Source organism: Cimex lectularius, unplaced genomic scaffold (assembly GCF_000648675.2).
Source record: "Cimex lectularius strain Harlan isolate CLEC.00 unplaced genomic scaffold, Clec_2.1 scaffold17, whole genome shotgun sequence".
In the NCBI taxonomy this organism is placed as follows: Eukaryota; Metazoa; Arthropoda; class Insecta; order Hemiptera; family Cimicidae; genus Cimex; species Cimex lectularius.
The window spans coordinates 2,341,144-2,358,422 of record NW_019392640.1 but is presented as its reverse complement, the minus strand read 5'-3'; the positions used below and the strand labels follow the sequence as shown (position 1 = coordinate 2,358,422).

The 17,279-nt window shown below is 34.9% G+C and overlaps 2 protein-coding genes across 2 annotated transcripts in view; one reads left to right on the top strand and one right to left on the bottom strand.

Annotated features, from left to right (window-relative positions):
- Nucleotides 1-3,884, bottom strand: part of LOC106672257 (regulating synaptic membrane exocytosis protein 2) — a 77,787-nt gene extending 73,903 nt beyond the window's left edge. Inside the window, exon 1 of the mRNA XM_024228813.1 lies at nucleotides 2,946-3,884. Coding sequence (XP_024084581.1) covers nucleotides 2,946-3,100 — 155 coding nt within the window. The 5' untranslated portion in view covers nucleotides 3,101-3,884. The remainder of the gene's footprint in view (nucleotides 1-2,945) is intronic.
- A 7,635-nt stretch (nucleotides 3,885-11,519) lies between these two features.
- LOC106672287 (dynactin subunit 5) lies at nucleotides 11,520-14,468 on the top strand. Its single transcript, XM_014403597.2, has 4 exons — nucleotides 11,520-11,655; nucleotides 12,748-12,935; nucleotides 12,999-13,110; nucleotides 13,167-14,468. The coding sequence occupies exons 1-4, from the start codon at nucleotides 11,608-11,610 to the stop codon at nucleotides 13,380-13,382; spliced, it is 564 nt and encodes a 187-aa protein (XP_014259083.1). The 5' UTR covers nucleotides 11,520-11,607; the 3' UTR covers nucleotides 13,383-14,468.
- The last annotated feature ends 2,811 nt before the right edge of the window (nucleotides 14,469-17,279 follow it).

Sequence of the window (17,279 nt, the reverse complement as noted above, 5' to 3'; positions counted from 1 at the left end):
CACCCACCGATGACATAGCTCTGCCCTCTCTGGTCCCAATGTCCAGTCACACGTGTGGCTTTTATCCTCCGAAACAAACGCATAAAACAATATTCAATGAAATTGACTGTGTACACTACGTTGGGTTTTATTTCATATCTAACCTGGATCAAACACGCACGGAAAAAAGGACAAGAATTAACTAGGCGTTCGGACGACTATACAAATTATAATCAAGAGCACACCTCATATCTTTGAAAAACAAAGTAACACTACAATACAATACTGAAACCAGTTTGGACGGTTTAGGATTATGGGGCACCGCTAACCTTTCGAAATCCAAAGAATACAGTCTTTCGAACCCAAAGTCCTCAGCATAACTGTCAACTTTGTAAATTTTTTGTAGTCGTCGAAAATTATACTCACTTGTGAACCCACTATCCTGATCCATGTCTACTACAACCTAGGAGGGATCTCCTAGCGAAATGTGTGTAACCATTTATCGAAGATAAAAATGTGGGAGTAATCCTTACAAAGTTTGAAAGAAAAAATCTACTGTTTTGGCCATAATCAATTCCAAATTAATTTGTGAGATTAGAGTCGAAGTGAAAGAATAATTTATCCAAATATAAAAGAGCCATACAGTTCGGGTTGCAAGTGACAAGGCTACTACAATGTAATCGTTGAAAAACGGATATTTCTTATTTCAGCCCAGTTTAGGATTATTGTGAGTACAAGGGAGAAAAAACAATGAAATTTAAAAAAATCCAAACGTTTTATTCTTTATTTCAGGTTATTTATTCGCGGAAACCAATTTTCTGCTATAACGTGTGATTTCTAAAATACTCTAAAGTTTCCTATGGATCGATTGAATCGTTTGAGATATCCAGTTTCCAAACCATTTTTCTGGCTTAAGATAAAATTTTGAATACATTCGAAGACCTTTGGTAGGCGAAAAAAAATTTGGTAAAAATTGGTCAGGTTTTATTTGAGGGGAGTAGAGAATACGACTATCAATCTTATTTCTTGATTAAGATATGGATTTGATTTCAATCAAGAGATTCTTAAGAATCTTTTAATTTGCCCTGTTACATTATTAGGATAAACAATTTGAATTTGTATTGTAGTTTTTGATTTTGGTACTAAAACTGTGACAATTTAGCGTAGAAGAATAACTTATTTGCCATATAGGGCAAAGGGTAACAGTGTTTTCATTTATGTTTTCCTTTTTAATCAACTCAATACTAATATTATGTAATATTTTATGATAATGCATTTTTTCCAATAATTTTTATACTTCTCTAATCACGTATGTAATAACTAAGAACTTATCCTATCTGGAAACGGTGTGTTCCCTATGTACAGGTTATAAACAAATAAATAAAAAATTATCAAAGTTGGTAAAGCAGCAGTATTAAATGTAAAAATTGTATAACCACTCATAACAGAATGAAAATATTTACAGATTAAAAAAAAAAATTCTATGTAAAAGATCTCTTAAAAGGATTGGTGATTTTTCCGACCAACTTTGGTCTCAAGAAACCAAATAATTTTTAATTGATTCTGTTGAAAATAAATTAAAAACAAGGGCCAAGATTGACCTCATTCTTTTATGAATGGAAAATACTAAAAACAAAATTATTCAAGCTTATTTTTTCATCACGACTAAAAGAATACCGTCAAATATGGTCCGTTCTTTCATAAAATCGGCACTAATAAATATATATAATAATATATAGTTAGAAGGTTTGGATGNTATAGTATAATATAATTATATAATATATAATATATAGTCAAATCTGAAAATTAAACTAGTGATTTTTATGTTGCAGTGTTTACAACCCTTTTAATTAAGAAAGGATCGTTTTTACCTATACAAGACCTAAATATATATGTATATACCTAAATACATGTATATACCTAAATATATATGTATATACCTAAATACATGTATATACCTAAATATATATGTAGGTATATAATATAAAAACGAAATAAGCTTAATTTAAGAGATATCAAATTGTATTGATCTTTTCAGAACGTTATGACTTATGACCTTTGTTTGTTTTGAAAGCAGCAAATTTGTATATTCTAAATTGTACCTAACTCGAGTAAGACGTTTAGTCATTAATAGCTATGAAATAGTTTTGAAACTTTTCACTATTTTGTCTTGTTTATTTTTGAAAATTAATTGTCATATTGTGCATGACACATTCTCCCAGATACGTGATAGGAGACAGGTTGTCCCGAAATATATACACACAAAAACCGAAACCATGTTGTTTGGTATTCCAAAAAAAACAAAAAACAAATAAAAAACGGCTAATTCGGAAATAATAAGGAATAAAATGAGGTAAAAAGTATAAATCAAGTTCTTAAAACAGTTAAAACAAAACAGAGAATTGTATAAATTGTTCTGTTGTTCGTACTCATTGTGTACATTTTGACATATGACTTAAAGGGTCGTCCACTCAAAAAGGACTTAGAATTTTGGTACTCGGGTTCAGCGCCACGGACTCAGGACCGAATGTGAAATCGAATTTCGGCACTAATGCGTATTCGTTGGAAGGAGCGTTGGTAGATGTCGGCCATTGGATCCCAGGCAAACGTGTGGGCGCACCGTGCCCTGGCCATGGGGTTCCCGAGGGTCCGCCGATCTGGAAAACGCCGTCGAACACTTCAGTGCCCCATGCGCTAGCATATTGCAGCCGAACGGATCTAGGTCACGCCCCCCCCCCCCCCTCCGTCAATATATAACCTTATTTATAAGTTGTGTTTAGTCCTTTATCACTTATCCGAATCAATGAGAGGACGCATGAAATATGCCAATTACAAGGACGCTTCTTTCTACAATTAAACAACACCGGGATCTGAGGTTTTGAGCCGTGTTTACTTTAAAGGGTTTCGGCGGTGTCGCTTTCCGATGCTCGGTATGCCGTTGAAATAATTTTCTGGGTGGCGCTTACCTCATGATCTCGTGCTCCTTCATTTCTTCTTGTTGGTGCCTCATCATGACAGACTCTATGATGTGCCTCTCCTCGGGAGTGAGGTGGGAGAGATCGGGCCCACCTTCAGCCATGCTCTTAAGGGAGTCTAGCGGGCGCTGCAGTGTTAGCAACATGCCTGGATGGAGGCGGCGACATGGCCCTCGCCAGAGTTACATCTCCACCCGAACGCACCTCGCCGACGACTCCCGCTCCGCAGCCCGACAACTCCGCCCCATCGAAAATTACTCATTCACCAGGCACGGGGGGAATAAGGCGAGTGCCCAATCCGGCTCCTGGGGCGAGGTGACGTCACGGCTTCGTATTGATCCCCCGTCTTCCACTCAATGGGACCCGTGCGATGTCGCTGCGTCCCGAAGGAAAAACCGGCGGCGAGCCTCGACCGACACGGCGAGACCCCGCTCTCCTAGGACGAGGACCGCCCGGGCGACAGACGTTCGCGGATTTCGGAACGCATTTGCCGGCGTGATGAGGGACGGCTCACGGGAAGTACGACCTCTACTGAGTCGGACGAAGGTCTGCGCACCGGGCAGCGCGCACTCTGCCCACACGATATCTCGACACCATAAAACGCCTCCATTCACACATCCGTCCACGACCCTCTTTTCAAAAATCGGGACGGAGAAAAAATTACAAAATTCGACCCCTTTTCTCAATGCCGGGGGTGCACTCGTCGAAAATGTTTCTACCCCGTTTCCGGCTGATGCTGTCGGGCGGCGTGATCGGAGCGGAAGTTATTTGCCGTAGTAGTCAGGGCTGCCGATCAGCTGATTCCTAACCCATTCATTCCGGCCGGCCGGAGTAGGCCAATTTAAACAAGTTCGACAGTCAAATCAAAATTCAACCCTTTTTACAGCCATCACGTCTTAAAAACCATACACAAATACAATCGTCACATTTATTTGCGATGAGACAGACTTCCCTTTATATTTTCCGTTTATTTAATTATTTTAAAAATATATTAACACTTGGTTCATAACATTTTTCATTTACATTATTAAAAAATGCTTAATATTTGGACACTTATCAACAATAAAAACAACCCCATCTCAAATTATTAAATATTTGTATACAAATTACATAAGGAGAAACATTAGTATTTTCAACTTTTTTAATCAGTCATAAATCACATAAAGAAAGAATGCAGGTTTTATAAATTGTGGAAACAGCAATATTATTATTGCGGATCATCTAGGGGTTATTCATTGTAATAAAATGTTTAGTAAGGCTTGAGGGTTAATAACTAAGGCGAATATTATCTATGTTTTTCAAGTAACATTCGCTTTCATTATAATATACGGATTTAATACCTTTTTTGGAGTTTGAAACACCGTTTTGGTTGTCGAATTGAATACTAATTAAATTTGTTGTATTACGACGTTAGGTCGCCTGATTGTGAAAAGAAGGAAAGCGGGCGGACAGAATCATAACAATTGAAGAGGTAAGTGTTTACAGGGGAAACTAAACACGGATATTTTTGTTATCTTATCATTCCAAACATTGTTGTTATTGGTGACAAAACGTACGTACTTGTCCATTAGTGCCTTGATCGTGTCCGCATATCCAGTTTTTAAGGGTAGAAGAATTTTTGAGGTTGTACGGGAAATACGCTTGTCACATTTCGGTTTTGTACAAGAGAAGAGAAGAGTAGATTACTTAAGGTGAGAGAAAAAAAAACTTGCTTATAATTTGTTGTTAAACGGCTTTGGATGGTCGGAGTGGAGTTGAAACTTTTTAAATAAGTTGAGCAAGGCATGTATTGGGTACATTGGAATGGATGGGCCCACGGCTAAACTCGCGTGACCTGCGCGTCGTGCGCAACTGTATATCGAAGCGCCGTGTTCAAATTTCCTCCGTAAACTCGTACAGAGGCAAATATTTATTTACAGTGAATAAAGCACCCTATTATTACATTTCAATTGGAGTTTCGTAACAATTACACCAAGATAGATTATCAACCACCTTGAATATAGGCTCAAATGGAGAAACATTCTGCTTAAAGCCAGGACTCCACTAAGCATTGGTCAGAGATTATATAGTAAAAACTGGGGAATATACCCCAGGATGGCGTATTGGTTATAAACTACAACAGTCAGACCCCAGGTCACATATGGAGCTCTAGTATGGTGGTCAAAAACACTAAACAAGTCTGTCTCCTTGAACTAGCTACATAGTTCTCAAAGATTAGTGTTTCTTAATATAAAAGGTGAAATACATACATCCTCTCTCTGAGATTCAAGGAAATAAAACTAGATCTAAGGAGCAGCCACCAAAGATTTCTGTAGAAAAATAAAATAAATAAGATAGCTATAACGGTTCCTGACAAAATCAGAGAAAAACTCAACTTTGACGACCCTTCCAACTATCATAGTTAATAGAGACCTTTGTAAGAAAGATAAACTCAAGTTTCAGGAAAGGGCCCTAACATGGTGAACAAATGAATCGAAGGTGGAGCATGGAGAGGAGAAAAGGTAAAAGGGCAGAACTAAACTCTAGGCAAAGCCCCTCGAACACATCTCAACATCTTCCATGCTGAAGTCTTTGCTTTACAATATAATTTTGAAGACGGCGGAAAATTGTTTCATGCTTAGTTTCTAATATTTGAAAATTGAGTTTTGAACCCTCCGCCATGGCGATTCAAACTGAAGACGGTTGGAAAAAAGGAAGTTAAACTTATAAAGAGATGAACTTTACGGCAAGAAGCTCAAATAAATTTTGGAACGGTTATGTACATTATTTGAATATTGAATATATTCAATTATTATTTGTTATTATATCATTATTTGAATATATTTGAATTATTTGGCAGTATGAAAAAACGAGAGTTAATAAAACTAAATGACAAAACTTCTTGAACACTTAGTTGAAGAAATAAAAACATAAAGGCAATATAACTTTTGAGAAAATTAAATTAACATTTAAATTTTTTGATCTTCGCGTAATGTAAACAATTGAGCAGAAGGCTACTTTTATTGTATTAATCCTTTATGGATAAACCGAACGTGTTCTTACCTATCGACGGTATTTTACAGTATGTGAAAATTTGCTTAAAAAATAATAAAAGGATAATTTACAGGGATTCCGAGATTGAACTTTTAAATAAAAAGGTGAAGTTAGAGAGATTAAGTGGACTGAATAATTGAAATAAACGATGGCCGGCCCGGAGTCCCAATGTTATGGCCTGAAGAAGATTTCTGCCGTAAAGGCGGTTGAAAATAGGAACAAGATAATTTTTCAGACTTACCTTTTCTCCTTTATTGAGGAATCCAGACTTCGTTCTGCCTCTCTCCCAGGCCTGAATGGCTCGCCGTGAGCCCTCTGCTTCTGGAAACAGATTCATGGGTCTTAATTAGTTTTAACAAAATGGAAACGGCTGGAAATGGAGAGACGTACGTGTTTTAGTGAATATCGTCGCGAACAAGTAGAAATAAAACATGGAAAAGTAACGTGAAATGGAGTAAAACATAGTGCCGCGGACGTGAACAGAGACAAGCTGACTAAAATCATAAACCTAACTTACCGTGTAACTTGCAAGGCAGCAGTAAACCTCAACTGTTTGAATAATGGTCGATCGTCCAAAGTTGACGGGTTTATTCACAGTTTACTCGAATATCCCTATCTTTACTAGCATGATGATTGATGGAAACGAAGGAATATACAAAACTAAAACGCTGTTAACATTCAAAAGTAATTATCTAGATGAAAATATTAAGGCACATATAAAAACACATAAAAAGTAAATGTTTTGCTTTCCATCAACCTCTTTGTGTTTTTCTCTTCTGATTATCCATATATTAAAATATTATACAAAAAAAGTTGACATCGTTCTTATAGACAAAATCCATTTACATCTACACCCAATATTAAGCTTAAGGATTTATCAACAGAATTATTGGTACACACGTTCGAAATCGTACTTTCTTCTTTCACTCGGCGCCTGGGGTTTTTGAAGACGGTTCACACTGACTAAATGGATTTCTTTAACCACTGTTTCTCCTGATAAGTTCATTCGCTTTATTACATTAAAACGTGAGAAAGGAGAAGCCTTAAAAATCCAACCGAGGAGAAACCTCTTCGGTTCCCACCGCTATACGGCTCCACGGACAAATGACTTGGCATGAAACGTGGATTTTGGCAAATGTGCTACATCTCCTTTACTACCAGGAATATGTCACGATACAAAGGAAAAATTAAAGTTGAATATAAAAAAAGGAGTGTGCAGCAAGAACCATAGCCAAAATACGCCTGATAAACTTTAAACCGCATAGACAGACCAAAATGATCGATGCTGACAAAATTTCTTTCTTTTTAGTTTAAAAAAATGCAAAGTGTATATTTTTACTTTACTGCCACCCTACATCAACTGGACCAACTCGACCATGACATAGTCATTATCTAAACGTATCACGATTTAAACCTACTTTTGATCATTTAAAAAATTTTATGTCAATTTCTATTTTTTTCGTTTTGAAATTTATAACTATAGAATTTTCAACAAGCAAATACAATGGTGAGAGAGAAATATAATCGTCTTGTATTGACATGAGCGGAGAAGTCATTCAATAATGACACTCCTTTATAAGTAAACCTAAACATTGACTTGTCACTCGCTATCACTCAAGATGAGATCACGAGGCTATCGCCGTTTTAGTCGGGGTTGTGGACTATCAGGAAGCAAACTAGCTCTGAACAAAGTTGCGTTACTAAGGTAATGAGAGGAGTGGAATTTATTGTATTTCTATAGATTATTTTTTATAGTTAAGGGGACGTTTGGATTGTCTTCTCAAAATCGAGAGAGAAGTTTGTATCGTTTAAGTCTAGTATAGGGATCCAACGTCAGGCGTTGGTCGACATATAGTCCAAAGCAGCGAATACAGTGAGTCATGGAAAGATGAACACGGTTGAGGTATACTGGAAGTTAAAGTACTAGCATTTATATTTATTTATTTTTACCCTCCACTTCTCTGACCAAGGCTCAAGAAAGGAAGGTGACACTGAAGGAAAAGAACAGCAAAGACAGGATCATTGTGAATGGAGAGAATTCAATGTCATCTTCAATGTGAACAGGGAAGTATTGAGGTTACTTAGGGATTACAGCAGTATACATTATGTAAAGGATTGGACCAAGAACACTACCTTGGGGGACTCCTGCCTGGACAGGATCGAAGGGTGGGCGGGAAGTTGTTGAACTGTAGAGTACTGATGTCTGAAACCAAACTGATGATCAGGGATTAAATGAAAAGAATTAAGTACTGGATAAAGGCGTTGTATGAGAAGTTTTTCAAGGATCTTGGCCCTCAAGGAATTTGGCGTTTAGGAATTTGCCAAATTGTATTTGCTGTGATTAAGACAGAACCGGAAGTTACGTTACGAGGAAGTTTGGTAATAATGCATCGGATTAAAGAAATAGCAAGTTTCTACTATGTCAGAGGTGAAACTACTTTGCTTATCACACTTTCTATAAAATAACAGCAACGGATTTTTGAGCAAAGAACCTTAAGTTTGTATTTACGCTCCGCACTTCATTACGCTTGAATATGTAGGCATTTGAAGTCTGCCGAAGCACGCTGAAGTGGAAAGCTTCCAAAGCACGCATGGTTGATCTCCCTGCGACGCGTCACCCGATAGCGTTTCCATTGCTCCTTAACCAAATTAACTAATACTACATTTGCTAATAATACGCTACTTTTTCTAAATTAATTTTCTAGAAAGAAGTTGAAAAAAAAATTATCGAGTCGAAAAATCCATATTTAGTGGCGTACGCAAATAAATAATTTCTGGCGTTTTCGTAGTATTTAAGCATATTGCAAATAAAACTACAGTTGTTTAAGGGAGAGAAGTAGTTTATAAGTTGAAGGTTAAAGTTTATGAATTCGAAGGTAAGCGAAGCAGAGAAGCAGTAGACGGCCGATGGATTATTATAACCAAGTAAGACTGCATGAACAGATCAGACAAATAGGCGAAACTTTGTGCTTCAATACTTCATTTGTCTTTTCCTTGAATGATGAAAATTGGAAAAGAGCGTGTACCATAAATTTTTGGCTGTTGGTTTTGCAAATTTTGTGCCAGATCAGAAGGGCAGTTGCCATAATAAAATTTCATAAAACGACGCGTAAGAAGTTTATCTTTCTATAATTTGATCTCAACTACTCAACCAAACTGATAAGGATCAGATTATAGACAAGATAATGTCTATAATGTGATCCTTATCAGTTTGGTTGAGTAATGGCCCTTTAACCTAAATTATTTTTCGACTTTTGTCATCTCATCTTTCAGCATAACCCATATTCTCCCCATCCTTACTCTGTATATACTGGATAATCATATTCAAGGTACAACTCAAAGTCACAGCCGGCATCATACCTGGATCAACACTAACTTTTACCTGATTATGAAGAAACGGCCTAAATGATCAATAGCTTTTTTCATATTTCAATTATCTCAATTAATTTTTAACATTGCATTAATTTAATTAATTGTATTAATTTAAGTAAATTGATATTTTCATTATCTTAATCGACTTTTAACATTGCAGTAGTTTAATTAATTGTAGTAATTTAAATTTGTTGTTATTTCCATTATCTTAATTAATTTTTAACATTGCAATAATTTAATTATTTGAAGTACTTTCAATTTTTTTGTTATTTCCAATATCTTAATTAATTGTTAACATTGCAGTAATTTAATTAATTGTAGTAAATTAATTTTTTTGTTATTTCCATTATATTAATTAATTTTTAACATGGCATTAATTTAATTAATTGTCATAATTTAAGTAAGTTTTATTGCCATTATCTTAACTAACTTTTAACATAGCAGTAATTTAATTAATTGTAGTAAATTAAATTTGTTGTTATTTCCCTTATTTTAATTATTATTATTATTATTATTAATTTTAATGGCATTTTAACTGCTAAGATCATTTCACGCCGTAACATCCCAAACCTTCTATCTTAGTTTAGCTATGTCCATTCTGAGTGGTATAAAGCTCTGACTCCAAACATTCACACGTAAACTAATTTATCCTATTGCTATCCAAGCTTTAATTTATCCTTTTAAAATTCTTAATTTGGAAGGCCAAATGTATGCAAAAATCCCATTTTAAATTATATACAAAATTTATTTATTTATTTTTTTTTTTNAATGATATTGGCGTAGCTGCGACTGAGTTTACATGTATCTGTTCTGTAATTGATGCTGTGTTTATCTCTGTTGATATAAACCATTTCTAAGAAATTACATTTATGTTTGTTTTGTTCTGTATGTAATATTTTTGGATTTTTGAAGTAGAAATTGTGTTGGTGCTCAACATGGTGGGTAGCGAGTGCTGTCGGATTTTGCTTAGGTTTTTTGCAATGACAGATATGTTGCTTTACTCTCTTGTTGTACAGTTGATCGTGTAGATTTCGTCAGATTTATTTGTTATTGGTTTGGGATCTTTAATTTTGGAAAAAAGTGTTTGGATTGTTTTATAATTTTTGAAAGCTATTTTGAAGTTATCGGACGAGAGAAATGTGTTTAATTTATGTGATAGGCCTTCAATAAATGGCATGGAAATGTAGGCTGGTATGTTTGTAGTTGATAGGCTTAATGTAGTATTATTAGTAATAGTGGATGGTGTTAGGGCTGAGTTGTAGTTGTTGATTATTCTGTTAATAATGTGTTTAGGGTAGATTGTTATGGAGGATCTGTTTGTATATCTTTATGTTCTTGTGGTGAAATGATTCATGGCTTAGGGTAATCATTCTGTGAAGTAACCCTTTGGCCGTGTTTATTATTGTATGAAGAGGATGGTGAGATGTAAAGTTGAGGTAGGAAACCTACATCACACCAGACCGCATCTCACGATTTCTGAATAATTATTGATTAACGGTCACTAATCACCACACATTTCCCATAGGCTTATATGGCTATTAATAATAATAATAATAATAATGGAGTCAGACTAGTAACAGTCTCAGCATGAGTACAGGCTCATCCTTACCCTTTTATTCTTCCATTCAAATATGATAAATAAAATAATTCTACATAACAATAATAAGAAACAAAACACAATAACACTTCTTTTTCTTTATCCATTTTTTTACATTGAATTAATTTAATTAATTGTAGTAATTTAAGTAAGGTGTTATTTCCGTTATCTTAATCGATTTTTAACATTGAAGTAATTTAATGAATTGTAGTAATTTAAATTTGTTGTTATTTCCATAATCTCAATTAATTTTTAACACTGCAGAAATTTAATTAATTTCTATTTTTGTTATTTTTATTATCTTAATTAATTTAACAGATTGCAGTAATTTAATTAATTGTAGTAATTTCAATTTTTGTTATTTTCCTTGTTTTAATTTTAAGATTGCAGTAATTTAATTAATTGTAGTCATTTTAATTTTTTCCTTGTTTTCATTATCTTAGATAATTTTTTAAATTGTAGTAATAATCAATTGTAGTAATTTCAACATCGTTGTACGACCAGTCTCATAATGTGACATAACGAAAACCATCGAGGAGCGGTGTAGCATAAAATAACCTTCTCAGCTGTTACATAAACGTCAGTTTATTAGTCGGTTTTTTCTCATATCTCTAGAATTTTAAAGACTTTACAAGCTGAACGACTGTAAAGATGGAGCTGACCGATTTCTACTACGACAAGGCCGAATATGTCGAAACCGTAAGTTTTCAATGTTATAAAAGTAAATATTCAATTTAAAAAAAAACAACTCATAGTCCGTGTATTTGCCTTTTGTATTGAGTATAAACGTACATTTCTTTATTTTCCATAATAACTTGTTGTTTAACATTATATAGTGATTCTAATCCTTTTACACTGTTTTGATTAAATATTCAGTTCAATTTCATCCTTTCCAGAGTCAACTTATCGAGTGAGTTCATCAGTTTTGTAATAATTAATTAATTTTTTTCTTAAAAGCATGTATACCAGGTAATGTATAACCCGGGATGTTTTGGTATGCAGAATATTTAAGAAAAATACGTGCGCTTGTTCTCTACCATAACGTATCAGCTAATGTAGCCCGTCACTTTGGGCTAGAAAAAACTATTCTAAACAACAAAAAACTAAAATCTACTAACCCACATATTCGACTCAAAATACAATAACTCAACAGATGCTTAAGACTACTGGATAAACGATCAAAACTAATTCTGACAAACAAATGCCTCATTTACATCACCATTCTGAGGCCCATTGGACATACGATGTCAAACTTTTGAGTTCAACAAAAGTTTAAGTATAACCAATCCTTTCAAACCAAAATCTTGCGAACCATCATCACTGCTCCTTTCTATATATATAAACTTAAAAACAGTTTCAAGAAGTTTCAGTTTAAGTCAGTAACCTTTCATCCAGCACCCTTCCAGATAATCCTCCCTGATGATTAAAGCATATCTGGCCTTGTGGCCTCATAAGTGACAACAGGACTGATTAACGCAGGTACGGATTGCCTATTATTGAGTAGTCTCTTCTTTTTTTAATTTACATGTACAAACTTGCAAACTTATATAAAATTTTCTTTCAGCAATTGGCACTGCTAATTAATAAATAATAGTAATGGTATTAAATATATAGTAATACAATTTAAAAAAATAATATAATAAATAAAAAATATTGAAATAGCTCTTGCTACTAAATTACTACATTGTTTTATTTAGCTTTGTAATTTATATTATTCTTGCCATTGCATATGATCTTGATTTATCTATTAATGCTATTATTGACTATTAATTAATCATAGTTATATTCTAGACTTCAGGTAATAAAGTGAGTCGACAAACTGTGCTCTGCGGGTCGCAGAACATTGTTCTCAACGGTAAGTGCATCGTACAAAGTGATGCTATAATCAGGGGTGACCTAGCCAATGTGCGAACAGGACGATTCTGCATTATAAGTCACAATGCTGTTATCAGACCTCCTTTTAAGAAATTCAGTAAAGGGTGAGCAAAAAAAAAAAAGTACAAAATTTCATCCTCGTTACAACTTTGGTACATTTGTTTCAGAGTCGCTTTTTTCCCATTGCACATGGGAGACCATGTTTTTGTCGGCGAAGGGTCTGTCGTGAATGCTGCAGCTGTCGGCTCATACGTTTACATTGGGAAAAATGTCGTAATTGTAAGTCTTTATTGATTCAGAAATTCTTGAATACGTAATTTCCTTTTGTTTTAAAGGGACGAAGGTGTATATTAAAAGACTGTTGCAAGATTGAGGACGACGCCATCGTCCCTCCTGAAACAGTAGTCCCTTCCTTCACAAACTACTCAGGGTCACCAGCTGTCTGGAAGGACACCCTTCCTGACTGTACGCAAGACATAATGATCGACTTCACGAGGAATTACTACCATCACTTTGTTCCCAAACTACTAAATGCTAGGCAAAAGGAATAAATAATTTTAAGCTGGTATTGGGATAATGTTTAATCCAATTTCCTCATTTCTTTCAATCTACATTATTTTGCATTTTCATGAAAAGTTTTTTTTAGTGAATGTGTTGTCTATGAAATTTGGTAAATGTAAATCCCTTGGCCTTTTTTCAGGGAAAAGTGGCGATTCTAATTTTATTATTGAAAATGCAACTTTTTTCTGATTTATAGAATGGAACTGCCGAACAGAACCTTTCCTCACATGGACAATAATAATTTCCAGTGATTTAATGGTACAGTATTAGACCTCTTTCATTGGTACGATCTATACTTAAAAAAAAACAACCTTTTTTCTGACTTGCATACTATTCAATAGGGATAATGTTAGATTCATCTCTCATTAAACTTTATAAGTAGATATTAAGATTATATAATCTGTGATACATATTAGTTAGTGTAATTTTTTTTAAACTTTTCTAGCCATGTATTTATATAGAGTGAAACGTAAGGAGTACAACTTCCAAAGACGATTAAAACGTCAAAACAGTTTCCTTCTGATAATCATTTGTGTAGTGTTAGATAAGAATCAATAAGTCAAACACTTTGTAATGCCTGTTCAAGCTTTATATAATTCTCTATTAATATTAAGCATGCTTAAACATTGTGAACATGTGTACATGAATGTAAATAGTCTAAAAAAGTAACTTATTTTGATATTAATGTATGAAAACTATATTTATTGGTTAAATTTTTAAAAAGATAATGTCAATTGCAATATAATCTTATTGTTTTAGGGTACTGCTAATTTATGGATATAAATTTAAAACAATTTTTTAAATAAATCTTTCAAAAATTGTAAAATTTTGATTTATCTTGCATATTTTTTCTTTAAAATATAACTTTGTGCGTACAAAAGAAGAATATGGTTTTGGGTGTCTAGATCATGTAATCAGTCTAATGATTGTCTATTTTTTTCTTTTATGAAAATATATAAATAGAATCTTATAAAGTATCGCTACATGCTATTTACATTTCCTTTTTTACAGTAATATGATGTATTAATGTAAAATGAATTTTAATAAACATGCGAGCCGAAGGATGTGGGTTTGAGTCCTGCTTGTGTCATTATTTTTCCCCTCCTCAACCTGGACAGACCTTCGCACCAACAGGGGACATGTTTCACTTTTTCTTTTTCTTCATGTCAATATCTGTTCAGACTTGATTCTGCCACCCCGAGACATACATATAACTGCAGTCCAACTGTCATTCTAGACCCAACAGCTTTTCGCTCACCTCTGTTCAGTGGTACATTCCCATTGAATAGAGGACATATTTGTAATTGTCAGATGGATCTATGTTTAGGGGAATACAGAAAAGGGTTCAGGGCTGATAGATATCAAATTTTCCTTGGCTAATTTATCAGCCTCCTATGTCCTGTGTGCCCTGGTACCCAATTAAGGGTAATTAACAATTAATTAAAAATTAGAGTTATTTTTCATTCTTTTCTTTTTCTGCTTTTGAATATGTACATGTGGGAGATTAAACGTATTGGCATTGCTCTAGGCTGGCTAGCCCAGAAGAATAACTATGATGTCATGCCTTTGAGATGTTAGATTCCTCTCCAACCTAAAGGAGCCAAAGGAGTCAGTCAAATACGAGGGTCGAGCTGATAAACATCTTACATTGTTAATTGTGTTGTCCAAATATAGAAATGTCAAGAAACAGTTATTTGTTGGAAGACAGCGAATGCCCTCGTACCTCTACCGGTCATCATTATTCCCTAACATACACATATTTTTGATAATTTATTTCCTACTTCAACTCTGCTGATGGACAACCAAATAACGCTTTTTTTTCTTGGTACTATATTATATTATATATTACTTGGTTCAGTACAGCAGTACTGACATTTAAGGCAAAATGTAGATCTCTAAATGGCCTCCTAACCTATATGTTCAAAGCACGGACATAGACATGTCAATTCTGTCAGGAAAAACTAGAGACACTTTGAACGTGAATCTCAAGCTCAGAAAACTTAAAGTAGTTTCATAATTGTTCAAGTAAAAGTAGCCTTAACCAAATATACTTACAAACGAAGTGGCACTCCTTTCTTGTTTAATACTTTTTATTCCATTTTGTAAGGCAGAGTTCCAAGTTTTCCCGATAGGAGGCATTGCTCCAATTTATTAGTTGAATTTTGATTTTCAAGGGCTTCCTAAATCAATTGATTGTTCCGATCCCAAAGGACTTCGAAGAGTTATTGTACTTCTTTACATAAAATATTGTAATAATATTTTTTAGTTTTTTTTTATTTCTTCTGCCACCTTTTACTTTATATACATGTCCGCGCAAAAGAATCGTTTTCATTCTTTAATCATGTCGCTCCCCTCTTGTTCTAATCCGTTTTTCGTCTCTTTGTTTCCGCCATTTTTTCATTGTCCGTTTTTCTTCCGTTCAGATACCATCGTCAAACTAATTTGCTTCCGATTACACTGTATACTGTAGTGTACTATCCCTTCTCGTTTATTTACTGCCAAATTTTAGATTCCATCCTGTTTACATTGTTTCTCCCCCTGCAACCGATTTTCCTTCTTACAATTCCACATTCCGCTAACCTCAAATCGCCTCCGATTTCACTAATTCCTTCAAGTAGTTTCTTTTAATTTCCTGAGAAGTTTCCTTTCATTTTATATGTGCCCGTAAGAGATTAAAATCGGTAGCAAAGTAGCGCGAGTGCCGCGTCCAGAACCCTTCTGCAGCACACATCGCAACGGGTTCTGACGGAGCCCTCAAGGTAGTACAAGATTGGATAAATTTCCATTTTATCTTTGGCTAAAGAATATGGTGTTATTTTTAGGTTACGAGCATGGCGAGCTACGATGCGGCCACGCTAAAAGTAAGTCCGTTTTTATTTTATTTTATTATTTTTCCTTTGTTTCTATAATAATTATTCTATTGCGAACGACCAGCGCGCATACATAATTCTTTACGGTCCCCTCGGTCCATGATCAGATTCCAAAATAATTGCGTAGTGGGAATAATACCTTCATACTTCAACATGCTTATTTATAACTTCTCAAGTCTAGTACACACTTGTGGCGACTTGAGTTACTGTCTACAGACAAATCGCCGAATTTGTACTGTTGCGGAACAAAATTCGGGCTTAACACGATTGCAGGAATGCGGGAGAAAACGTAGCACGACTGCGATACGTTAATCAGTGCAAATGAAAACATTACAAGCTCAGGTAAATTTTCCACGCTGGATAGATAAGTGGAAAAATTTCATCGCTGGAGATAAATTTTCAAATAACTAAACATGAAAATAGAATAAAGTAATAATTCTCCGTTCAAACAACTGCGTCAAATTGTTCTGTTTCACTCTTGCACTATTTCACATACTTTTCATACATACTCCATCACAACACCATTATCATGGTATGGCTACCAACAGTGCTGTAGAAATTGTATGCAGTCCTGGGTCTCTGTTCTTAAAACATTGCATTAGCCTTTCTTGATTGACTGAATTTTGAAATTCGACTTTGACTGACTATTGAAATCTCGATGGAAAGCATACGGCCCCCGTTTGTCGTTCGAGGAGAGTCGTCCAGAGGTGGGTCCACATATTTCGGTGGAAACGCACATAGGTCTTCAACATACGTTGTCAGGACGTAGTACCTGTAGCCCATTCCTTCTGTTGGGGCGTCGGACATACTACTGGTTAATGCGTTTTATACGGTGTTGTGTGGAAGGTAGCTGAGTCCAAAAATCCCCACAATCTTGCTGCTCATTTCTAACTGGCAGTCACACCCCGGCCCCGCAGTCGTGTAACGGCCACAAATTCAAGATGATGTAGAACCTTTGTCACGCGTCCACACCTACACAGCTCCGTTAAACTAGTTAGAAAACACGAGTGAGTTAGC